Genomic DNA, 25,987 nt, shown 5'->3' with positions numbered 1-25,987 from the left:
AATTTTTCGATTCGTGACAATTATAGTATGCCCCCTTTATCAACGTAAACGCGTTCCATTCGGTTCTTCGACATTGATCCAGCACAGTGGGTGACGCGAGCAAAAATAGAAGCATTTTAAAAACGACGACGAGACGAGTATAATAATCGCATCGCACCGTACCGATCGAGGCAAATAATCGAGCAGCAAAGTTACTCGAGGTTTCACTGGCGCCCTAAATTCCTCTTAAACTTCTTGAGATCCATCGTGGCTCAAGTTAAATGTCTAGATGTTTATACCCGCGCGGCTGTTTATAAGAAGTATGCTTTCGGTTTACATTTAATTTTAGAGTCGACTTTCAATCATTATGTATTTATATATATTTTCTATTTCGTATATTATTTCGGTTTCTTACGCGCTAGGAGGTTAGAGTTAAAAACTTATCGTTTGGCGATTAATTATTTAAAATATGTTCTGTTTGTTAATCATTTTTAGTGTTTTCGCTCTTTTTTTTCACCTCTCTCACTTTCTTCTTCTTTTTCTCCCACCCTTTCTCTCAGCCTACCACACGCTCTCCCTTTCTCGACGCGTTCATTTACCTCTAAGTCAATCATATACTCGCTCGTTTATATAATATTTATATATTTCTCCGGCTAACTCATCTGTCCCGTAAGTGTATATCTGTGTATTTTTTCTTATCTCTCACCATTAACCTCCCCCCCACCCCCCACCCCCCACCCCACCTCTCGGTATAAGTGATTATACTGCGATACTTTGTTTATACTTCATTTTGCTTATAACCTTAGACGTTAGCGATAACCATAGTAATTGTTTATGCATATCGTTTGCTTATACGCCTAGATGGTACGCTATATAAAACTATCCTATATGCAAATTTTTTCCTCACCAATTCTCCACCTTTTCTTCTTCTTCTTCTTTTTTTTTTTTTGTTATAGTTTAAACATATTCGCGGGAGCCACGCGTGTTCGCGCGCATCTCGGCACACGTACGCACTCGTGTGTGTATATATAGGTATCTATACGTACGTACACAGAGACACGCATTATCTCGCGCTATGTTGGCCTAACTACTTTCTAAACGTAAGATTTGTAGCAACTTCCTAGGGTCGATTCGTGACGCGCAGTCATCGGGGGAGTGGTGCGACCACGGAGACGTAGGATCCCTCGAGCGATGGTTTCTCGTCCGATCGGGGCACCCTCGATCTCGATCGATCCCAACGTCCCGAATTCTCGAGCGTTCGTCCCCACGTCTACCCGAACATTCATCGCGTTGTCCGAGAATTAATCAGGAAAATTCGCGTGTCGACTTTTCCCCTTGTTTTTTGACCCTTTTTCGCTGAGTCGCATTCGTTTAATTCAATTCTCTTCTACTAATCGACTCCAACGTCACGAATCGACGATACGCAACGCGTCCCAATTTCGTTTCGACAATTCGTGCGGCACACTCTCTCGCTGTGTCGCTCGGTTACTTCGACATTTTCATCTTCTTTTTTTTTCTCCGGTACTTTTTCCATTTTGTTCTCTCTCGTTTATTCGACTCGTGTCCGCGAGGTATATCGACACGACGTTCCAATCGCGATCGGTCTCGAAGAAACACCGGGTACATCGAGCCCCGACTAAATGAAAACAAACGAACGCTTCGATGGAACGGTCCTCGTAACGCTGACGAACGACTACGTGTCTCCGTGCCTGTAGATTTGCACGGCAGCGACGAGCTACGGTTGTTAAGACTAAACTTTTGCTTCTCCCGTGGACGCGCAGCTTTCGAGTCGGATTTCTCTACAGGCGTTAAAAATCGTCGATTCACGGAGGAACGAAAGGGAACGGAATTTTTCGCCCATCCTACGAACGAGTGGGGAGATTATTTTTGAAAGAATTGGAAGCAGTGCTGTCCGGATAGTCCCGCCTTTCTCAATGACGATTGAGGTTGGGTACTGTTGGGAACCGAAGAGAATAGACCTGGATTGAAGTATAAAATAAGTTACGAATTGTTGAGTCTTTTGAGTGTAATGTCAAGGAATTTATACTTGCGTATCGTAATTTATTTGATGTTTAATTGTACGAAGGCTGGCTAAATGGATTTGGGAAAATCTAGCGTTTATTGTCCAAAAATTGACATAGAATAAATAAAATGCATAATGATTAATAGATTGAAAGAATAAGTATCTCATTTGTATACTTTGCCAAGATGACTGTGATAATATGAATTGGGCAAAATAATTGCAAGTTTTTTGAACGCTCGATGTAAATAAAGAGTCGAGTTGATGTATCGACAGAATCCAAACGTGTCTCAGTCCCATCGCCAGGTTTAGTGAAATTTAGCGGAATGGAGGTGTCGAACGTAAATCGTGTTTCCGTGCAGCATATCACGCTATCTAAACGTAGTGATCGCCTAAAGAGTTTCCGGCACACCGAACGGCTGAACTAGGGAACGTGTTGTTTCAAGTCAGAAAGTATGATTGGTCCCGGATAGTCGATCGAAATATGGCCGGGTAAATATACAAGATATACCGTGACTCTTTTCTTTTTATTCATATTTTTTTTTTGTTCTTTGTATTTATTTATTTTTTTCTTGTTTTGATTCTCGTACCTACGACTCGAACATACTACGCAATTTTGGATGACCAACGACTACAACAATCGCGTGCCGATTCTATCGTTAATACAACCGCAAGGAAAAGACATCGATTTGGTACGTTAGAAAAAACCGAATTTCCGCATTGTTCTTGCGATAACGCATAAGCGTACCTGAAGGAATTGACATCGGTCGGCTTGAACTTGTCTAAAGTAACTTGCCGATTCTTTTTTTTTTTTTTTTTTATTATTTATTTACACGCGCGCGCGTTTCGTTTAAATCGTTAGACAACTGCGAATCTATCGTTAGATTACGATCGTCAACTAATTTCCTAGTTGCTCCACTTCTTGGCTGGCGTACGCGCGCACGCGTAAGAGCGTCGAGAAAGCGATCATGGTTATTTTTTTTTATCGTAACACCGTGTATTTGTGTGTATACGCGTGTACGTGTGTGAAAAATGTACGAAGAAGACGAAGGAACGCAGGAAAGGGAAGGAAGAACGAGGATGTTGACTCGCCCGACGCTTGGATGATTAACGCGACACGTTCGTGTACAGTCTCTCTCTCATCTTTCCTACTTGACGCGAAACTCGAAGACTGTAATTACTCTCCGTGACAAGTTTGGTAACGGTGAAATCAGACAGTTGCTTCCTCGCTGCAAACAAGTCTGAAACGTGAAATACCAAGCGATAGTGAGGAACGTGGGCGGACGCGTATCTCGCGATGGGGTTGAACGGGAGCGACTGATCGCGCGCACCGCTCTAACGCATGCGCGCTTGGACCCTCACTCTCGCTTAGTCGAGCTATTCGCGTGAAACGTGTCTCCCCGTTCGATAGTGATTAATTGCACGCGTAACGTTAATATTCTCGTATCGCGAAACATGAGCTGAGAGTACCGACGCGTAAGTTCCTTTTCATAACCGTATAACGACGACGATGACGATGAAAATTCGTATCCGGGGTCTGCAAGTTTGTGTGTGTTTGTGTGGAGTCGCGCTTAAAGCCTACAACGAGACGTATTTAGTTTAATATTCATACAGTTAAAGATAGTACGATTAGTTTATAGTGTTTAGCTCCGCTCGTCTGCCGTGTCGTATGGTGCGCGTATTACGATTCGCGTGTAATACGAATACCCGTGTACGTATTGGGCGTAGGAAACGTACCTGTGTGATCGTATCTGTGCTATCATATGTATACGTGTGATTTGCTGATGTGCGCGCATGTGTTTGTACGTGTGTTTGTGTGTATGTGTGCATGTGTGTCTGTGTTTACGTATGTGTTTATGTGTGTATGTACGTGTAGATTTTTTTATTTATTTTGTTGCTAGTTCTTTACAAGTTACGCAAATAATTGCAAAAACATACCCTGTTTCCTAGTATCACCGACACCACGGCTACCGGATATCAGGTCGCGGCGCGCGTGACTTGAATCCAATGTAATTCCACGTAAAATTTGGATCGATGACGCGTTATAGCTGTGTCGAGAGGGTTGATTCGTTTTCTGCTGTAATTCTGTGCGAGTGCGGTGGTAAAGTTTACTAAGTACGTCTATATGAGATGTTTGATCATTATTATTATCGAGATTATTATACACAATCGAGAGCGGAGGATTTATACTCGTTCCCGTTTCCCATCGAATCTTCGTGCGTGTCCCCGCTACCACCATGAAATTACCAGGAAATTTGTGTGGGAGGGATAAGTCGTAATCATCTGCTGCGGGTAGCGCAACACCGTTACGCGAATTAATGAAATCGAAGAACGCAGAAGTTGCTTGCTACTCGTTTTTCTTTTGTTTGTTTGTCTGTTATTTTTTTTTTTTTTTTTTTGGCAAGTTTCCCAGGTAATTTTTATGGTTTTTTGGGCAATATCGTTTGGACAACGAACGCCGCGAGTATCGATTTTCGTCTGTCGAGCCTTTTGCCAGCAGAGATCAGTGAGACTCGTCGATTCTCGACGAAATCGATAAGAAATTCGATACCCTGACGTGCCGTTAATTTACAAGCCGCGAATTCGTCTCGGTATTACATCACGTCATGTAAAAATAAATTCAAAGCTGATCCTCACAGATTACTATTATCATTATTCTCTTCGTCACCTTAATAGCTAAGAATACTTATTTCTTCTTTCTCTCTTAAGTCTCATTTACTTCAATAGTAAGATGCATACTACTTCGGTTGTAGCAAAAACTTTGTTGGATAAAATAGTTGTATTTTTTTTTTTTTTGGTTTGTTTACAATCGTCGTTACCTTCGTATTTATATTTATATATATATATATATATGTGTACATTTATATTTATATGGATTTATAGTTACTCGTTTAGGGTAGGTTGTGTTCCTTGATATTCGCTATTAGTACTGTTAAACATTAAAAAGCTTAGATCGTAGTGATATTATCAATTGGTGCTTGCATACAAGCTTTTACCAGTATACATGTCTTTATTTTTCATTTTCTCTATATTCGTGTCTGTCGGTCGCGCGCGTGCGCGTGTATCTAAGTGTGTATACTTGTGTGTCTGGATTGGTTTGTTCGTGTGTGCGCGTGTGGTTCTAAGTAATCACTTTAACCGTCTATCATCCCTTCGCCTAAATTGTATCTCAGGTTTGTATAGTTCTTTGGTTCGAAGTATGATCGAAGTAATGAATACTGAAAATGATGGACTGATAAACGCGAACTAAATGTAGAAAAGATTAAAGAAAAGAGTGTCATCTGATTCTGTTTAGGAGGTGCAACACATTCCCTGTCTAAGAGGCGCGTGGCCATCCCCACAAGCCTCGAGCTTGGAAGGGATACTAGAAGAGAGTCTTTTAGACAGGATTCGGTGCAAAATCGATTTAAATGAAAACACTTCTGATTACGATCGAATAAGTTGTTGGTAGAACACTTGGTTAGAGATTATGGTTATCACGAGTACTTTCTTTAATCGATTAAAAAATTAATAACAAAGTAACAAATCCGTGCTCAACTCTGTTTAAAATAACGTGTCGAGTAGGTAAACGATACATGACGCGTGCGAGTGAGAGAGGACTCGCAGTAGCGCATTTTAATGAAACGCAACTATAATCGATCGATTACGCGACGCATACGTGAAATGATGAGGGGGAACTGGCGACGTAGCCTGCCAATGGGTGACGATACTAACAGGTTGTGCCTGTAAAACGGAACGCGCCGATTCGATTCCAACGAAGAGACCCCACACGGTCATGTGTAATATGAAACTCGCAGAGACGAGCACCTAGCCGTGTCTAATCCGCTAATCATCTTTGCCTGACGCGTACCGTGGAACTGGTGTACACAATGCCATAGGAAATGCAACCCTCGTAGGTTGCGCCGTCGTCGCAGGCCCTTCCGCAGGCTGCGCACGTAATGCATCAAGCGGGCAAAGATAGACACGCGCGCGTTGCACGCGTCTTCTAATTATGTTTACGCTCGCGTCGCTATGGCTGGGATCACTGTTTGCGTACTCACGGCTTCTGATCGCGATTGCTCTTATGGTCTCTGATTGCACCTCGGATTAGCAAACGTATGGTCGCGTTAATACTAAGGTATTTCCTTCCCTTATATTTGCATTACGGACAGATTATCGCCCAGCTCCGTTTTGTTGCGATTTCGCCTTTGTTTTGTGAGCCAATATTTGCATGGCGAATCACTCAACTTTGTCGTTTTAAATATCTCTTAAGTCTAGTGTTCTATAGAAGATATTTTCATGGGAAATTTGCATGGTATCAAGGGGGAAATAAGAGGTATGAATCGTTTTTTTAATAATCTGGTTATCCTTGACTTTTTTAAGTGGAATAGCTGTTAGGTAGAGAATCAAATTTTGAGTGAAAGAATATATGGGTATGTTTAATCTATTGCTAGTATTTATTGAGATACGGAGGAATCTTCGTTAAGTGTCGCGAAAATTCGTTCAGTAAACGTCGCGAGTTCACGCTCAAATTTTCTAGCGATTATAGAGTGTGTTATTAAAGACACATTTGACGACAAGGCTCTATTTTACTTTCTTTCATACGATGCAAATTACTCATTTTACTAAAACGATCCTGCCACTTATCGAACGAATTCTCGCAAGTCTGTATCTCGACAAATACTAGCTATAGACTATATGTACTCTAATATTTTCCCACTTAAAATTCGATTCCTTTTCGAATGGCAGAATCAAAATTGGATATTTCGTTTGAAAATGCAGATATGACCCTGATATTTCTGAAAGAAGAGAAGGCAATAAAAAAGTAACGTCCGTTTCTATGTCCTCTTCGATACGATGCACCTTTATATGAAATAATTTTATATAAAACAGTCGATTTAAGTCATATTTAATGTTAAGTTGGGTGGTTCATCCTGTATATTGAAATTACATCGCCGTTCGTACTCTTTTCCTCGTTTCCCTTTCGTCGGATCCCTCTCGAAACGGGGGAGATGAAAAGGTCGTCGGTTTCGCAATATGTATATCAACACATGACCGATTTCGACGCGCTCGTTTGCGATATATGTCGTTAATCGCAAAACATACTTTTTTAGAACTGTATGCACGTTTTTAGCACGTGGCTAAGATTTTTTCTCACGCTTTTCTCGGCAACGTCGTTCCGACGGGCTTCTACTTGTTTCAACATCACGAATCTACGCTCGCGTTCTCAATACGTCGGCCTGCGTAGGTATACGTACATACACGCGTACATGTACATACGTGTGTACAATGAGATATACGTTTACGCGTGCACGCACGTATATAAACAAATTTAGCGTTCCTAAAAATGACAAGAATATATACGTATTTTTACCGTGTAGTATAAATTATGTGTACGTATTATAAAGTATCGTTATTATTATTATTATTATTATTATTATTATTATTATTATTATTACTATTATTATTGTTATTATAAATTAGTTATTAGTATTAATTGATTCTTCATATAATATAATAGTATTTTATATCGTCAATAATTAGCAAGCCATTCGAGCTCGTCAAGGGAGAGGAATTTATAGCACACCCCACCTTTCGTTTAAATTTTTCATTAGTACTTACTGTACGCGAGTGTCTGAACAGGCAACGAATTTACGAACAGATTTCAAAGCAAGAAAAAGGGTTGCCTGCCCCTAAAATATAAATACATTATTTTTTTTTTATGTGTGTTCGTACGTGTGTTTGTGTGTGTGTGTGTGTGTGTATATATATATATATTTGTGAACGTACAAATATACAAACAAAGATATGTATACACACGCGCGCATATGTACACATACGTGTGTACACATGTATTCATTTACATATAAATCCGTTCACTCGTAGCAATAACTATATTCATTTAAATAGTGTATAAACTTGCGATAGCCTTTAGTCGCGTCTTAAATTGCGCCAGACTAGAGCCGCCACCTCCCCATTTCTCCGTCCCCCGAAGTTAGTAATTTATTTCATGTTGATTTACCTAATCAATAATAATTTACTAAGTCTCTAATTTTCCTTGAATCAATATATGTATATATTGATAATGTATGTACACATATGTATGTATATAGACGACATACGTACACATACATATATACACATATTCATTTTTTTTTTATTTATATTATATTTCATATTTATAGTATTTATATTTATATATTTATATATTTATATACTTCTTCTTCAATAATTCATATTTAAATATTTATATAGAATAGTTGTTGGTACTTTGGTTGATTATTTCTGCTAGATCGGAGTTCTCCTCCCCGTTCCATCGCTCGCCTACGCTAGTTTATTTTTTTTTTCTCTACCGTTCTCTCAACGCGTTTGGTTTTCGTTCCGATAAACCCCATTTTGTTTTTTTTTATCATCCCCCGTCGCCGTCTCTATTGCCTGGCTTCTGACCGCGATCGTGTTCGCCTAAAATCGAAAAAGCTCGCGTGAAACCGCGTGATTCCACCGGGCACCGCTCGTTAAATGTCCGAATGTTTCATTTATCGTGCTCAGAAAAATACTCGATAATCGCGTGAGTATCTTGCGCTGTCTCTGCTCACATCAAACCGTAACAACGGTTGGGCCACGCGTGCGGGTCGCACGCGTATCAGTCAGGTCTGCTCTGTGCGAAACCCGATACTCTGATCGTTTAAAAAATCATTTAGAATAACAAGCAACGCCAACAAAACAAAAAGAAGTAAACGATAAAACGTAGAACAATAACTCGAAAGAAACGTAACGTAAGATACCGAGTGTCTGGAGACTAGATTGGTTCCTCGGGTATATTCTAAGGAGAGTATAGAGATCAGATAGTAGAAACAGTTCGACACGAAATCTTCTGTGCATTTTCAGTGTAAACGAAAAGAAATTGCAGTTGATTTGTGTGTCTAGAATGTATGCATCCTAATATTCGCGTGTACTTGTTCCAATCTTGCATCATCGTCAAGTTTCACAGAACTTTTGTCGAATTTTCGAAAGTTGCTATCGCCCCAGGTAGACGGGGTACACCGTTCCCAATGAAAATATACAATAAATAAATAACCTTATTAAAGAAACAAATCTGGTAAACGCATAAAAATGACTAGATGTAGACTAGGTAAATAAAGTTAAGGGAAAAAGGTGTATGCACATTCAGCCGGTTCGGACGATCTATCGATCCCTTTTTCTTTGGTTTCAAGAGGCAGTTCGATCTTGCCGATGTCGTCACTGTCGCCCACCTTTTGCTAACCCTTGTTCGTTTTGTTTAGATAATCACAGCCTAATTGACATTTCCCGGGCGATGCGTGTCCGGTGAACGAAACGAGAACGATTTTACAGTGGATTACCGAGCCACGAGATCGAACAGCAACAGGATCTCGATCCCCTGTCGATCGCGACAGGGATCGGATCGAACGATCCTCCCTCATCCGTTTCAAATGGAATCATCCGATGGATGTCGTTCAGATCAAAAATTCGCTCGCGCACTTCGCTTAACGGTAGTCGTAATCGATAATCATGATCGTAATAATAATGATGGTAATAAGGGTTAATAATAATAATTACTATACAGAGGGTAAACGAGCGCCGCGTCGCGGATGACCAGGACTTTAGGATGACTTCGCTTTCAACACGGCACTGGCGATTCCTTTAAATGTTATATGTAAAAAAAGAATATATATATATTTATAAGCAAGAAGAACCGATAACCCACGGATGTCGGATCGGCACTGATTCCATGTTTTTATGCGTGTACGCCTTTTTGAGGATATATGGTCGCTCAAAAGTATGAGAATACTCGAAACTTTGTCGAATTTCAAAATTCCGTAACTTTGTTCAAAATTGTCGCAAACTGTTGCATCGAAAATGGAATTGATGCTTGATACTATTACTTTTTGATCCACTTGGTCAATTTTAATATAATCAATGTGTCGGAAGTAAATTTTTGTTTAAAATGGAGATGTGTTAAAGTGTGAACGATTGTTTAGTGTTTGACAGATTGATAGGCTGCTGCTAACAATTTTTAGATTTATTATAATATTGGTAATTATTCAAATGGGATGGAAAGAGGCGAAAAAGCAAAAGTATCAATTTTCCATTCCATTATCAACTCAATAGTCTTGCACGATTTTGATCAAAGCTAAGGAATTTCAAAATTTGACAAGTTTCTCGAGGATCTATATACTTTTGACGAATAGTGTATCGAGTGTATCTATGCACGTGTACATAGGAGTGTACGCGTACGTGAACGTGCACTTGTTCGTACGTTGTTTCTCGAAACTCTTGGATGTTGCGTAAGACGAGCACCCTGTATACGTGATTGACAAGTTTGCGTTCGAAAGAACGCGTTTACGACCTCGCCGTCGATCTTCTGCGAAGTCCCAACCGATACATCGACGCTCGAAAACGACGACGATGTATCGAAACGACGGCGATGTCGCGCGTTTCCAGACCGAAGCCGAGACATCCCATCGGATTCGACGATTTGCTCACGCTCGAAACTAAAATTGGGCGAAAGTTGCTCGGCTAAACGAATAAATTTGAACGCTGCCTGGAGATTCGCGTGCCCTGAGAGGCCGAAGAGGTATCCGTCTCTCGGTGGATCGAATCGCCGTAATAGTTAACTCTTTTCTTAACGGTTGGTCGGACGATAGTCGCCACACCGTTGCATCAGGAACTGAGAGCTCTCTTTGGTTATTGTTGAAAGGTCACCCGTCTTTGTTTATCGTAATTATTAAACTAGAAGTTAACGTGTCGTCGGAATGATCGCCCGTACGGGAGACTCTAGGCTCCCGAATAGGGGCTTCCCGAATGTTCGGACGTCCGAATCGTCGACGGAACGTGCAACGAATGGGGATTCCGTTTGGTACCGTACTCGTTTGGCAGTAGGGTTCGAGACATGAAGATTGAAATAAATATGTTGAAGAGAACTAGAGGTAGAGGACGCAACGAAAAGGATGTCGTTAATTGTGACGCCGTTTCTTAGTTGTCGACTCGATCCGTCCGAACATCCGAGAACGTCGAGCGTGCATTCGTACTCGCATTTGGTATTTCGGACTCAGTTGTCAGTGCTGGACATCCGATAATCTTTAGCATCAGCCTCTTCGTTCTCGCCGTGTGACTGCAGACGAAGTCGAGCTGACTTCTAATTTTTATCCTCTAATTAATTGTCTAACTAGTATACTAGATTATTATAGTGGAGAGCGTTGTAACGGTGATTCAAACTCGTCACTTCTGATCGTCGAGCGTTCAATGAGCCCGTGTTCTTGTACGACATCTGCAATTAGAAATATTCGAGGTTTGTTTTATTCGTTGTCTTCGAAGTGGAAGTTCAAGTAGTGTGAGATTTGAAAGAGTGGTTCTAAAAATTTACTTTGCAAACAATAAATTATGAATTATTAATTTCAATGATCGATAAATTTAATTTTAGGTATCGTTAGTATTATTATCGAGCTTAATAACAGATTATTTAGAGAAATTTTGTGCATGTGTATTACTTCAAGTAAAAAGAAATTTCTGTGTCGACTTTTCCATGTCGTAAACGAGAATAGCTACACCATAAATTTTAATGAAAATAATTTCTAAAACGTACTCTGTAGGTTACGATGTACGGTGCATATCGTCCAGTTTCTCTAAGCTAGGACTTTGGTTAGTATGGCCGGTTTGCGTCCTTGGGCCTCTTTAACTGGACTTTTAAACGTTTCATCCCTATCTGGAAGCCGTTCATCGTTTGAATTGCTGCCTGCGCACTTCCTGGATTGTCGAACGACACGAAACCTGAAAGAATCGAACAGTAAAACTGCTGGTAAATAACAGGATTAGGTTCATTAGGAACATTAAGATCTCTATCTTATTCTTTCAAAACGTTTCCTATGCGATAACATTAATCATATCCTTGAAGTTCCATTCGGTTCTAATTACAGATCAGATTTTACGTGGAACTATAAAGAGATCAAAATACCACCGTCTTCTCCATCGATTACACTGTAATGGCGTCGCGAGGATGTTAGGCGAAAATGGTCGAAATTGTGGTCGCGGTGTTCTAGAAATTGGTTTCCCGTACTTTCGATGAAAATGAGAAGTTGAATATCAACACACCCGAGGGCACACCGGATTATCGCGAAAGAGTACTCACGAGCCAACCAGTGAATTAGATTAGTTGATTCGCCCGGAGGAATAAAAAGTTTCCTTGCGAAGGTGTCCCGGTATTATCAAAGTTTCGTCGAGAACGGGAGTAAGAGAGAGGGGACGAAAAGGTGTACGATAACGAAGCTTTTAACAACAGGAGCGCCGCTGAAAGGTCATCAGGGCCATCCCAGTTTAAGCCAATTTTGACCATTAGCCCCGATCCAATTTTAGTTTTGCCATCATGGCGGCCTACTGTCTGACCAATCGCGGTTGTTCATCGCTCGGCTACCACCGCTTTTACGCGGAGTTCGTAAATTACTTTTACTACGCGACTGAAAGAGACTTTAACTCTTGTCCGACGGGAAACGTTTCTTTCCCCATTTTTTTTTTTCGGGAGACCTGTTCGTTATACAGTTTCGGGAAAACAATACGGAGTGTCGTTACGCGTGCACGCATGGAGGAGCTGAATTGCTTTACACTAGCTAGAGAATTATTTTGCAATTCTATTTTACAATCGAGAAGGGATCCGGCCGTCATTTTGATCGGTGGGAACGAGCAAAGTCAAATTAATTTAACAGGGTATACGAAATTGAAAGGACTGTCTCAATTTGTGTAACGCGAAGAAATAAAATAAATATAATAAAAATGTAATTAACAAAGTATCAATTACTTTTAGTTTTACATGAATTAAATCAATTATTTCTACATAATCCAAATCGATGGACGCATCTAATAATTATTTACGTTACAACGCTCGTGATACTCTCGTTTCTCCTCCCTTCTCCAAGTGAAAGAAATATGTTTCCCCGCAAAATGATCAGAGTATGATCAAACGTACGTTTCAAATGAACGATTCTGTGTCCTCCCCATTTTTCACCACCGCCAAGATAATTACACGCAACGGGGGACGTGCGTATTATGAAACTGAGAAATAATGAAACGTGTCCTTTCAATGGATACTCTTCCTATTGTATCTTTGATGATGCCTCCATAATCGGCCAGCGATTGACTGAAAAGTAGTAATCGCGCCGGTTGCCAGTGAATAACCGAAGGAGAATGCGAACGAATGTAACCGTCCAATTATCTGTGACCATATTCACGTATTCATTCCGGATACGATTAATCAAAGCAGCCTTTGTCAGCCTCCTTTTTGTTTCGGTTCCCTGCGATGCAAAAAAAAAAAAAAAATAAGGCATCTCGATTTCGTGCCGGTCGAGCCACATTCGAACGAGTACTCGCGTTCAGCGCGAAATTTATGTGCGTGAGATTTAAAGTGTTGGAATAAATTTTCGCCATTCTAACGCGACGGCTGAACGTTTACGGGAAGCTGGAAGTGAAGTACTCGATCGCGATGAGCAACAAGTACGATCGTATAAATTGTTTTCTTATTGGGTTTACGAAAAGAAGATATCAATGAAGTTGTGTGAATATGAGTACTTGTGGTGTTTTTAACCGTTTGAGTACAGGGATCATTGGAAAAACATGGTCGAAAAACGCCGAACAGCTCGAAAGCGCTTGTCTTTATCGATCGCGAAGAAGCCTAAGCGACGCGATAGAAAGAACATATTTAATACGAAATGTTTTAATTGCATTATGTACATTTAACAAATTTTTAAAAAGAGCTATGTGATGTGAAGCGCGCCAGTAAAGTTGAGCGCGCTACTTCGACAGCCAGTGACTGTACTGTCAGTTATCCATAGGGTTCGAAATGTACTGGGGCTTTTCGACCGCTTGGGGCTCAAACGGTTAAAGAGAAGTACTTATGTCGCTGTCGTTTACAATTTTTGAGGAAGCAATTGAAAGTGATTCGAGAGATACTTCATCGAAACTGGATCCGATTCGACAACGGTCGTCCTACCTTTCGATGACTCGGTAGGTCCGTCTACCCGTTCAATGATCTTTCGTACCTGTCATTCGGGCCGGTTGGTGGAAATGACACACTTACCGAAGCATTTGCTCTGGTTGGTGGCCCGGTCGATGAAAACCTTGGAGGATATGACGTTGCCAAAAGGGAGGAACATCTGCATTAGCTCGGTGTCTCCGAACTCTTGTGGCAGGTGATAGATAAACAGGTTGCAGCCTTCAGGTCCTGAGATAGAGCATCCTACCATATAAATCAGAGCACATCTAAACAGCTAAACTTGAAGTATAATACTCAAGTTAGAATGTTAGTTCTGGATGAGTTTCGTCCTTTGCGAATAATAATGATTCTCGACGCGATAGGAGAGCCAACTCGCGCCAGCGAGTCTGCACATTTTGATCTCTCTCCCCGTTTCATTCCGGTTCTCGTTTGAATGCGTTTCTATTTCACTTTTTCTTTTTTATGAATGAAGATGAAGATTTCGTGATCGTTTTTCGATGACAATCTGATTTCTCTCTCGTCGCAATGGAAATCATAAGGGATGACAGCAGACGGTGTTCGAATGAATCGCATGATGGGTGACTCGGGGGAGGGGGGAGAGGAGGGGGAGAGGAGGAGGAGGAGGAGGAGAATGTTGAACTAAATGCGGGCGTAATGAGATTTAGATGCTCGAAGGGAAGTGGGGAGGTGGCTGAGAGGGAAATGAAAAAGAGAGACAAGTGGGGAAATGGAAACGGACGGGAGAGCGAAGATAAAGAGAGAATTAGGGGAGAGTTAAACAAAGAATAGGTCCGGTGGGAGAAAGAGGTGCGAGACTGCCGACGAAGAGAGTAATGATTAGAGTGTCACGACGATGTCCGTCACGACAATGAAATTTTCCGCGGTTCAAATAACGTTGAGTATTTATACTTTCAAATATACAAACACACAACACTGGGACTTACAACACAATGGCGAGCGAGGGTAAGGGGGGGTGGGGGGTTAAGAGGGTTGTCGAATGAATGCAAATGGATATGAAGAGTACAGTGATGGCGGTGATGATACTGATTACGATAGTGCGACACTTTACATGAGTTCGTCGTCAGACATATTAATCCGTCGTCTTATCACTAGATGACTTAGTACTACGGTTTGGTGAGTTGCATGATAATGAACGTGACTTTCCGTGGAAATCCGTCCTTCTATCGAATGAACACTGTTCTCTGTACGTAGACGCGAACATGTTAAATGAATTTTAGCGGTTATGCGGTTTGGCACGTGAACGAATTCACGTTTTCATATCATTGTATTGACCATAGATAACTGTTTAATTCTGCCTTTTCTATTTTTATTATGATTCTTTGTATTTACGATAAAAAAAAAATCAGTATAATGTACTCTGTACGAAAATAAAAAATCGTCGAGCAAGTCACCCTGTGTTTCTTAACAAAAAGTTTCGGCAGCGTCCCTTTCGGGTCATGTTCGGAGCAATGAAACCGAGGGAAATAAGTTTTCCCCGTTTAATTAATGGAGGAAATCGGCGAGAGTCATCAAGTTTCACGAAAGTTTGAAACGAAACGCAATTCCTACTTGGGTTTAATTACGCAGCTTTCGTCGGACAACGAAAAATTCTTTCTCCTCGCTTTATGTCAGCCGCGAAAGGCACGAAGACACCGACGATTAATACGTCCGCTGAGAAAAGTCCAACGGGAAGAAGCAAAGCGAAGAGTCGGAATAACGAGAGTCCAAATAAGGATTTAGCTAATTTCACTGAACTTTATAACTCCGGCGTCAATTAGCGGCGATTATGACCGTGGAAACTTCTGCTCTCTTGGCCAGCGCTTCCCGACTAACGGACGCGTTTAAGTAATGAGATGGCTGCCACTCAACTTTTAGGATGCTACTCATCGCGACTCGTTCGTTCCTTGGGCGAGATTCACCCCTCTGTCACTTTATCGCCTCCGCGAACAACCCGTGCCTCGTCGGATTATCGTTGAATCGTAATTGTCCGTTTCCAGTTTCCGCGAACGATTCCGATCTTTGATAGAATTTGGCACGGGAGCTCGCAGAGGAAGAATAAAAATCAGTGGTATCGTTAAGATTCTTTATCGACGTGCTTTGAATTATATGCTTAGATAAAATAAAAATTGTGGGTACTTCAAAGTCTGATAGTTCATTGAAATAGAATGCCGAACAAAATGATATTTAAAGGAAATGAAATCTTGGGCAAGGGAAACATATTCTGTGCGATTAGAATGGGAGAATATTAACCCATTTACTGGCAGCCAAAATTATTTAAAGCGTTTCGCCTTGGTCGCCCAGATTTAATACAGATGTGTAATCTACGTTATTATTTTGATAATAAAAAGTGGTATTAAATTTTTATTGTTCTAAAAAGAATATTTACGATCTTTTTTTGCAATAATTCGTGGCTCAAATTTTGCAGTTGAAATAACAAAATCCTTAAAATAACGTAAGACTTACAAAGGACTGGTCCACGACTATAATAAATAACTCGCAGAGGGTGATATCTTTATCAGAGTCGAAGGGGAAATAAAAACGTAGCACGGTGTTTTCAATGTTCGGACAAGGTAACAAAACATGTCTCACGGTTTACACAAAGAGTAACAAATGTTCTCTCTTCCGTGAGTAGCGACTTCGTCTTGGTAATAACTCGATCGTAGTTGTCACGTGAAACCTAAATTAGAGCTGGTGTCGGCGGGTTTCCGGTTTCGACGTGGGGTAGAGAATGGAGGAGGAATTGCGGTGGACGCTGGAATCACGAAGAACGTGCCATAAATTCAACTACGTCGTCGTGCCGTGCGATCGTTGATCCTGAAATTGGTTTTCGACTCTCTAATTGGCCCACGCGCGGGACGTGCACGCGAATTTAATGAAAGCAACATCACCCCCCTCCTTTGAATTTGCGGGGAAAGTATCAACGACCAGACAAACCGTTAAGTTGCGAATCCGCTGAAGCTAGCGTTTAATTGTTCGACTATTCCCTTCTTGAAAAATTTCCTTAACTGTTCCGTAAAGATTTCTTTATCCGAGTAATTCGAGCTTTGGATTAGACGCATTCGCTAAGCTCCTATTGCAACAATTTAACTGAAATTTATTTTGGAATTCTTGAAAGTGATTTAATATAATTTTTGCAAGTGTTACGGGGTGCGGCGAAAATTCTATTTGTTTTCTTAATCATTGCAATTTCAATCGTTTTTTAAATATTTTTGTTTATTTTGTAATGGAGGCTTCAACATTGGTATGAAGCAAAATGTCAAACTGTCTTTTATTTAATCAAATTTTGAATGGGAAGAGAAACAATAAAATTGTGTAAGATCTTCTGTAATACGTAATTGGTACCATTTTTAAAAAATCTCAGGTACAAAATAAATAAAAATTACCGCACTCTATACACTTGCAAACTCATTTGCATCGTTTCTCTTACTCGAATGAATAATTTTCTGAAAAAAACATACTCGAAGAATGTCAGATATTGAAAACAGATAAAACGGAAACACTCAATTCTCGTTAAAAAACACATCCGCTGCTAAGCCAGTACTACTTGAATTAAAACACAAGGCGGAGCGAAATACGTGTTGCTACTAAAAACAGGCGATTCCTCTTTTAAAAGAAAATCGAAAATTTACATCTTTTTTACTTCCTCTCTTAATTTTCGAGAAAATCAATTTGGCTATTTTACCAAGTACAAAGTCTGTCGATTTACTTTTCCTTGCGAGGAATCGTTCCCTTTTCAGTTGCACCATTACGCTCGTTCTTCTGTGCGTCGATTAAGAGATAAACAATATACATACATTTTTCGTTGCAAATAGACCATTCTATACGTTAATCACGTGATCGACCGTCGCATATAAACAACGATCAATTGCTGTTCAACAGCGCAACACCGAACATAGCCAAAGAAATTCACACCGAGTTAGTGCAACGTCGAAACACCAAATGTATATAACCCATCCAAAGAACAAAAGTAGAGAGTTTCCGTGAGATGTTTGAGAATGTTGTGGCGAAAGGACTGATGAAGTAAAGGGGTAGGGTTTGACACACGAACACCGAGAACACCTTGTAAGACGTATAAAAAACATTGAAACAGTTTAGATAAGCAAAAATATGATCGACGAAGCGACAGTAAATATAAAATCGATAACGATGTCATGCAATGATGACAGAGTAGACCATTTTATTTTTCCTGGCTTCGTCGCCGCCCCGTCTTCTTTCAGGTTACGGTGACGTCGTTCGTTTTACGGTTTCGAACATCGAGCAGCGTTCCTTCGAAAGCCTGGGACGTTCGGTATATGTCCGAAAGCGGACTCCTTGGACGAGGAATCGTATATGAAAGTTTTGTGCGTGTCGTTAGTGGTGATTTCGGTAAGACACGTTCGCTGCGGTGGATATCTTAAGATATTCTTAACATCTTTAGATAACTGGCCAGAGTGACTTCACCTACGACTAGGTAGAAATTGTGTTCAGAGCTTGCGATTCAAAGCATTTTTGTTGAACATTATCTCGATTCAAGTAAATATTTACTTCATCCACAACTTTGAGGATAGTTTCCATCCCTCGAATACGAATAGTCTATGAGAAAATGGTGTCAATACTTTTTTAAAGTCTGTTTATCGAAATTGAAGTAAGACAAATAATGCAAGGACTTCGCTCATTAAAAATCTACGAATACAAGGAAACTTTTTTCTTTGAAACGCGATGTAGAGTATGTAAATTGATGCCAGGGGTGAAATAATAAAGCCTCCCTTTCACTGGAAACAGGAGATTATGATTCTTCCCGTAGCGAACGTGTCGAGAGCAAGATATACTCGTCGATGCGCGCAAACACACATAGAGCAAAAAAATGGCACCGACGAGATATCGTGTGTTCGAAGGGATAGGCGAAAAATTGCATCGGGAGAGGGTGGATAGGAGGGATGCTGGGAAAACCTGAATGGGGAAAGGGGAAGGGAAACGCTATCGCGGTAAACTTCTCATTATCCTGCAATGTAACAACGGATCGCCGACAGGCATAGTGGCAAAGTAATTAAAAGTTTCTTTTTATTTGCATTATCTCATTGTTAGGCGTCGTACATTCTAATAATGGCGAGTTGTTAATTGCAATTAAACGTTGCTCCGGCTCGCCCATCCCCCTCCCCCTCCTCCCCCCCCCCTTGCCGCGGTCTTGTCCGCCATCTTCTACCCCCAGTCCGCGCCTTTTCGTTCGCAAGGATAACATCCAAGAACAGTTTGTTCTCTGACCCGTATTCGTCGAGACGATATCGGTTCCGATTTATCTTACACTTTCAATTCGAGCCAATCGGATTAATTAACCGTACCCCACCTCACCCCTGACCTCTGCTTCGACTACGTAAGTTCGATCGAACACCCAAGGTACACTCTCTGTCCAAACGATTCTGTAAATACTGCCACGGATCAGCTGGCCCGGATCTCACACTTTCAAGGGAATCTAATTCACACGATAAAGCTAGTTAAGGAATTTTCACGTTTTACTTTCGCGAAATACGTATTTAAATCTTGAAAAAAAAAACTTTTAAATTTTGCCTACGATAACTGCGAGTACCACCCCCTCAATAATAAATTTCAATTGAACGTTTTACTGTAAGGCTAGTTCGCATTTTCTTGCTTCAAGATTGTCAATGAAAATTTAGTAATAGAGTCTCAGCCTGTTCGTCGAACGTCAATTCCAATTTGGTGTAATTCGATTAAATCTTGGCTTCGGTTCTGCGACATTGTGCGCCCTCCTACGTTACACCCCCTCGTATTGTTGGTCGTGTAAATTTGTTAACGAGCCGGCAGCTCATTTTTTCCCCGTGTATCCATTACACCGAACCCGAAACGTTGTGAGTTAATTCCTTCGTTATCGCGGCGGTAATTAACTGGCGAATATATTGCGAGGGAAAAGGCCTGTTTTGTGCCGGTTTCACGACGTAGAAACTCGGCGTTATTCGCGATATTGGAAAGGTAAAATATCCCGTTCATCAACGCTTGTAGGTCATTCTTCCCTTTTTTCCCTTGCCATGATTAAACTACAAAAAAAAGACGGTAACCGTACGTGGTCGAATTAAAAGAGACCCGTCGAGCGTGTTCTAGCGGGTTGGTAAAAAGAATTTCTCGTCGTGACTCGGCTTATTCTTTGCGTCAGATTTATGCTTTGTCCGTTTTCGATTTTTCCTCCATTAATTGTATTAAACGTAACGTAATTCGTCCGAAAAAATTCATGAAAATCGTTAAATTCTGCCGCTTTTGCGGCTCTGAGCGACTCTGTAACACATTCAGGACGGCGTGATTTATGGACCACTGTATGATGGCCAAATCAACTGACCTAACCCATCACCGTCATATATTTCCTTCCAACATAGTAACCCACGTGATATGACTTATTTTGTTGACATAGGACGTCACAGTAAATCAGAATGCCTTTATGATTGCATTCTATCGAGTAAAAGTGTCTTCTTCTGTTTCGTATAGAAACAAAAAGTAAAGGAAACAGCCACTCTGGCCATCTCTGCCACCCTGAATGCGTTCAGACCGACCTGAACCGTCTATTTCGCCAATCATGGCTGTTTTCGTGGTAACGGATGTTCCAGGCAGCGTACAGAGATTAGTGTTGAACACCTTGCGACGTAACGACGAGGGATCATTCGTGTCTGGACGTTTGGGACTTGGATCTACAATCTCGGGACTGCAATCGTTCGTGTTTACAGTCAACAGTTAGACGTTGATGAGTGTATCGTACTTACCTTCCCTCTGCGTGTGTGCCACGGCAGTCATCGGCTGTGGAATAGCTTGAGGAAACTGGCTGTAGACGGCGGGATAAGCTGCGACAATAACAAATAACAGATACATCATGATGTGTCCACATCTAAACACGGAGTACATGCTGTCCACTTTTTTTGTTCCTATCTTGGTTTCGTAAGACACAGCTTCTCATTGGTTTCAGTGCTTTCGTCTACATAGGGACAACCGTATTAGGTTACATTTACAGATGGAGGTTTATGCTCGTTCTGATCGGAGGAAATGAAGCTTGACGAAACCTTTCTTGATCAGCTTGTCAATTATTTTTAGATCTGAAGGTATAATTTAGTAGGCGATATTAGAAATTAATTTGGAAAGGATTAGTTCTTGTATTAAAGGTTTCTTGACAGGCGAGATTTTTATTTAGAACATTACTTAGAAGTAAATTATTGTAGTCTACCAAGAAACCTGAAACTCGTGTTTTTCTACCACCTCGACGAGATAGAAGGGTATCCACTGTTTCTGGAACCGGCGCAGAGGAATTTATTCGATGTGTATCCTCTGTGTTGACAACAGGGTAATGATTCGATAATTCGACGACGCGACGGCACGAGTGTAACAAGCATCGATGTTAATAAAAGGTAAATTATTCGGTTAACGTCAATCGAGTTAATGCGAAGTTGCGCTGTCATCGACGAGCCCGGGAAATAATTTCGGCTGGATAATTTGTAATTGCGGTTAATGAACGTAATGGACGATCGGAACGAGACTTCTTTTCCTCGTGAAAAAGAGGAAAGGGTGGGAAAATGGAACGTTTGTTCAACGGTACGAGTCTCTCGTGCGCGATATTTTTATAAACGCGGGTCGTCCCGTCGAATTAACAAGAAGAGCTTTGGTCGACGGACGAGCTCAAAAGCAAACGAAAACCGAGTCGCCAGAGGAAGGAAATCCATTTCCCGAGGCTTCCAGCCGCGCTCGCCGCGGCATTTCTCTCGACAAGGGTATTTAACTCTCAACGTTCTCATCGTTCCACGATTTTTAACGCGATACTTTTGTACTTTGCAGCGGCGCTACCTTTGCCGTAACCGTTGACATTAACCGACACGCGATATCGCTGCGAAATCGCCGGACAAGCTGCGTTTCCGCGTTATAAACCAGACGCGTCGCCACTGTCAAAGCTGCCTAGGTGTGCGCGCACGGAATGACCTGAACGGACTAGTGTTGGCGATTCTGTGCGAAGAATTGCGTCGAGAATGTAGGATAACATTTTTTACTACCAGTGGAAGCTTCGTTTTCGAGGGGATCGAATTTGGAATTTAAATGCACATACTTCGAACAATATTTCTGACCGATTTACATTAACAAATGTTGAGGCAATCTATTAAATTGAGAATATGTTGGACTAAAATTGCTCGAATGTACCAAAGAATTACTATGTCGTCTGAAAACTATTTGAAAACTCCTAATTGAATAATGATTGCAAAAAAACTTCGCGACGAATCGATACGAAATATTCGCCGAATTTCGCTGAATTCATTTTACAAAATGAAATCTTTCCGTCGAAAACGTGTAAATGGACTCCCTTATCGGTCGACGTCAGTGGGAAGCAATTATAACGACATTAATTATGTCTTGGTAAATATTTAAAACGCGCGCGCGATTGATATTTGTTTGCTACGGATAAACGCACATTGGGGCGCGCGAGGAACGCCAGGGTTGGGAGGTGGATCGAATATATATTCGCTCTCAGATAGGAAGAGATAAATTTTCGCTTGGAAATTAATTATTTTCGTTCAAACATCGCTTTAATATATTCCGATTGACGTTACCAGAGGTTTCGCTCCACCGGCGGACCGACACGATTGGCGTATGAAATAAATACACCATCATACGTCGGTTACCATTCGACCGGATGGAGGGACGAGAGGTATTTCGGACTGCTTTTTTTTCTACTCGCTGATCTCCACGGGACTGTGTACACTGGACGAAAATACACAGAAAAAGAATATCCTATTTTTGAGTCTTCGGCAAACACGGCAGGCCGAGCGCCGCCGCGCCAGTCGTACGTTGTGTATCTCAATTTTGATGAATTCCTACCAATTCCTACGCGCAGACGGGAAGATACACACGTAGGCGAAAAAACAAAAATGAAACCGCTGGAAAAAGTTGGGGAGGGGTTTCGAGACAGTGCAAATATAACGGCCACGCGGGTGCGAAAATAATTATTATCCGGAAAAGTGCTCGACATGTTCGATGCCTATAATGAAACGCAGTCGCGGAACTTTTGAAAACGCGATTCGAACGGGTCCCGTCATTAATTTAATCAGCGGTAGACGGAATTTATCCAGACCTGGTCCCCGTTAATTGCTAACGGCGAGTTGAGCGAAACGAAGTATGGTTACGTCGGAACGCTGATTATCTCTGAAACGGGAACGTCCATTTTGGAACGCTGATTATTGGATTATAATTTCTGCCGTCGCACTTTGATGTAACCATCGTTCTAGCCATCGACAGCCTGGTCAACTCCGCGTCGAGACTTGTTGTTTACGTATTAGTGAACATGCACGACATACAATATAAATATGTATTTATATATATTTATATATATAATATGTATAAATATATATTTAGAGGTTACAATACACAATGTACACGACGCATATTTAAAGGAACATCGAAGTACACTGCAACAGCACACCAGAAGCATTATACACAACACGTTGACGCGGCACGTCTATTATATATTTATCTATACAGGTTGGTTCGTTATCGAATGAAACAGATGGGAAGTGGGCGATTCTTCGTGGAGAGAAATTGAAAGGAATCGAAGCTTTTGTAAATCCGTGCTCGAGAAAAGCGATTCTGAAATTTTTAGTTGGGATACTGTTATTTGGGATAACCAATTGTGTGCGTAGAGGCTCTAATGCCTCGTGAACGCATGTGGCATCTATATAATAGAAATAGACTTAGGCTTGGAAAGCCTACCTCTCAGAATTACTAAAATTCTGAATAGAAATTTATAATGTTTCCAAGTACACAGCTATGTAGTTAAAAAGTTGACAGATGTCGCGAGTCAATATAAGATTGTATTCAACTAAAGAGATTACGTTTGGAAATAATGTCTATACGAGGACTGTATTTACTTTCGAATTTATTCTAGACTTAGTCGTTGTTTTTCACGAAAAATCACCTACGTTCCTCCCTTAACGAAACACCCTGTACACGTCACAGTGTACATACACATACAAATACTCATAGTGACGACGGAAAGATATATATGTATACTTATGTATATACACGTGTCTGTATATATGTATTTATATACATCGGTATACGTGTATAAATGTACACATGCGGCCATAGTTGCATGCAGCAGCCAGAAACGCGAACAACGAAATCGAATTTTTTTTTTCGAGAGTTATGCGCTCGAGTGCTCGGATAAAAGGTTACTATAATCGACCGGTTTATATGGTTTCCCCATGGACTCGACTTTTAAAAATCGTGCTCCAAATGTAACAGTGAATAGGGAGTGTCGTGTTTTTGATTTATTTAAATTTATTTACTCGTTCCACTTTCGGTGATAATTTACCCCGCTAACAATTTGAAAAATACGATCGACAACGATCCCGCGGGGATTCCCAACGATGCCTCCGATCTCCGACCGAATGTGTCCCGAGCCACGTGATGGAAACGCGTTACGCGGGAAAATCGAACGGCCGTATAATCGAAAGGTAAATAAATAGGGCATACGTAATAACAATTTTCCAACGATAGCGTGATCGAATGATAACACTGTAATTCCGAATGAATTCTCCGACCGAAACTCGTTACGGAATCCCATATGTCGTTCCTCGGGAGGCCCGGTTCGAGATTTACGCGATTATCGAGGAGCACCATATAAAATGCGCTCGCTAAAGTCTCGTGAAAACTCGCTGCCAGATACGAGGGCTCGACGGAATCCTCGATAAAAACGGAGGGGAAAAGGTAAATGGAGAAGAAAAAACTTACCGACACCGGTGTAGGGTTGCATTCCTGGATACGCGGCGGCATGCTGGAGTGCCGCCTCCCCATTGGCCAGCCCTTGTGCTGGAATGGACAGATGGAGGGCATCTACGCTTCAGTAAGCTCAGCTCTTATCGGGGACGGACCTACGTCTAAGGCCCCTGTCGCAATGCCGGCCAATCGATATCGATTGCTGTACACGTGTACCCTTGGCTATCTCGGAGATGTAAGGGTAGTTTGCGAGATTATCGCGAGATCTAGATCGCGGTAGTTCGCAAGCTTTTGTGGATCGTCTCTTTCAAGATTTTCATGCTTCGTTAGTATAGTTAGAACTTGATAATTCAATATTTTCAATGGAAACAAAATTTACGGTGCAGTATTTGACCAGTCAGCTGTGTTTGACGAATATACTCGTCATGGAGAAGTGACAGTATTTTGTGTCCAGACGACTATATTCGCCTATAGATGTATACGTAGTCATTGCTTGATGCTTACAACACACATGGGTGCGTACTCTGAAAATAGGACGCCACAGCTGATTGATTAATAACAACCGAAAAACCACCCCCAAAGACAGCATCCAACAATATCGAAGACAAGCATTTAGAAAAGTTTCGATTACATAGTCCGAATCATCCTCGGAAATGACAAAAACGTACGATAAGTGTTCTTTACGTGTTACTCGGATGTCGATACACGACTTCAGCGCAAACTTTAAACAAATTTACTACCAGAAACTCCAAACGGTTTCGAAACGAAAGTTGACCAGAACGGCGCGGAACGCGTCGGCGACACTTTTTGAAAAATTCTGTCGACTTTGAGGTCGGGAGCGAGAAATCGACGTATCGTTGCACAAGTCTGGGGCGAGGTTACTTGGTTATCGTCGGAAACACGGAATAATGTAGTCCCGCGTCGATTGGCCGAGCATTGCGCAGGGGCGGCACACTGCGCCTGAGTTGATACTCACGTCCCGCATAGGTCTGCGCTATCCCGTTGGTGTAGACACCTGCGTCCGCGGTTGCTGGTTGACCGTTAGGTGTTTGTGCAGCCATGTTGAAATTGGGCATCGTTGGCGACGGTAACGACGGTATCGCCCCGTTAACTGGCTGCCCTGTACCGGTACCTACGAGCAAACCTGATCAGTACACACCGGTTACCCTCTTGCTCTTACAACACAGATCTCAGTCACCCTAACCCCGACGCGCGGCATCGGATCAGGAATGCTCACGGCGTCTGTCTAACGTTTAGCTAGTTGTCCTCTCTGTACA

The 25,987-nt window shown here is 41.4% G+C and overlaps 1 protein-coding gene across 13 annotated transcripts in view; it reads right to left on the bottom strand.

The window, feature by feature from the left end:
• Window positions 1–4,376: 4,376 nt before the first annotated feature.
• Window positions 4,377–25,987, bottom strand: part of LOC128887467 (CUGBP Elav-like family member 4) — a 559,913-nt gene continuing 538,302 nt past the window's right edge. For 8 of the 13 annotated variants that reach the window (XM_054143443.1, XM_054143469.1, XM_054143432.1 and 5 more), the window contains 6 exons: window positions 25,687–25,842; window positions 24,726–24,827; window positions 20,723–20,800; window positions 14,064–14,222; window positions 11,583–11,767; window positions 4,377–11,267 (listed from right to left, as the gene is read on the bottom strand). In XM_054143443.1, the coding sequence (XP_053999418.1) occupies window positions 11,640–11,767; window positions 14,064–14,222; window positions 20,723–20,800; window positions 24,726–24,827; window positions 25,687–25,842 (623 nt within the window). In that variant the 3' untranslated portion in view covers window positions 4,377–11,267; window positions 11,583–11,639. The remainder of the gene's footprint in view (window positions 11,268–11,582; window positions 11,768–14,063; window positions 14,223–20,722; window positions 20,801–24,725; window positions 24,828–25,686; window positions 25,843–25,987) is intronic. The other 5 variants (XM_054143452.1, XM_054143503.1, XM_054143414.1 and 2 more) reach the window with 4 other exon arrangements.

This window comes from Hylaeus anthracinus, unplaced genomic scaffold (genome assembly GCF_026225885.1).
Source record: "Hylaeus anthracinus isolate JK02 unplaced genomic scaffold, UHH_iyHylAnth1.0_haploid 0, whole genome shotgun sequence".
NCBI lineage: Eukaryota > Metazoa > Arthropoda > Insecta > Hymenoptera > Colletidae > Hylaeus > Hylaeus anthracinus.
This window is presented reverse-complemented; position numbering and strand designations above follow the sequence as displayed.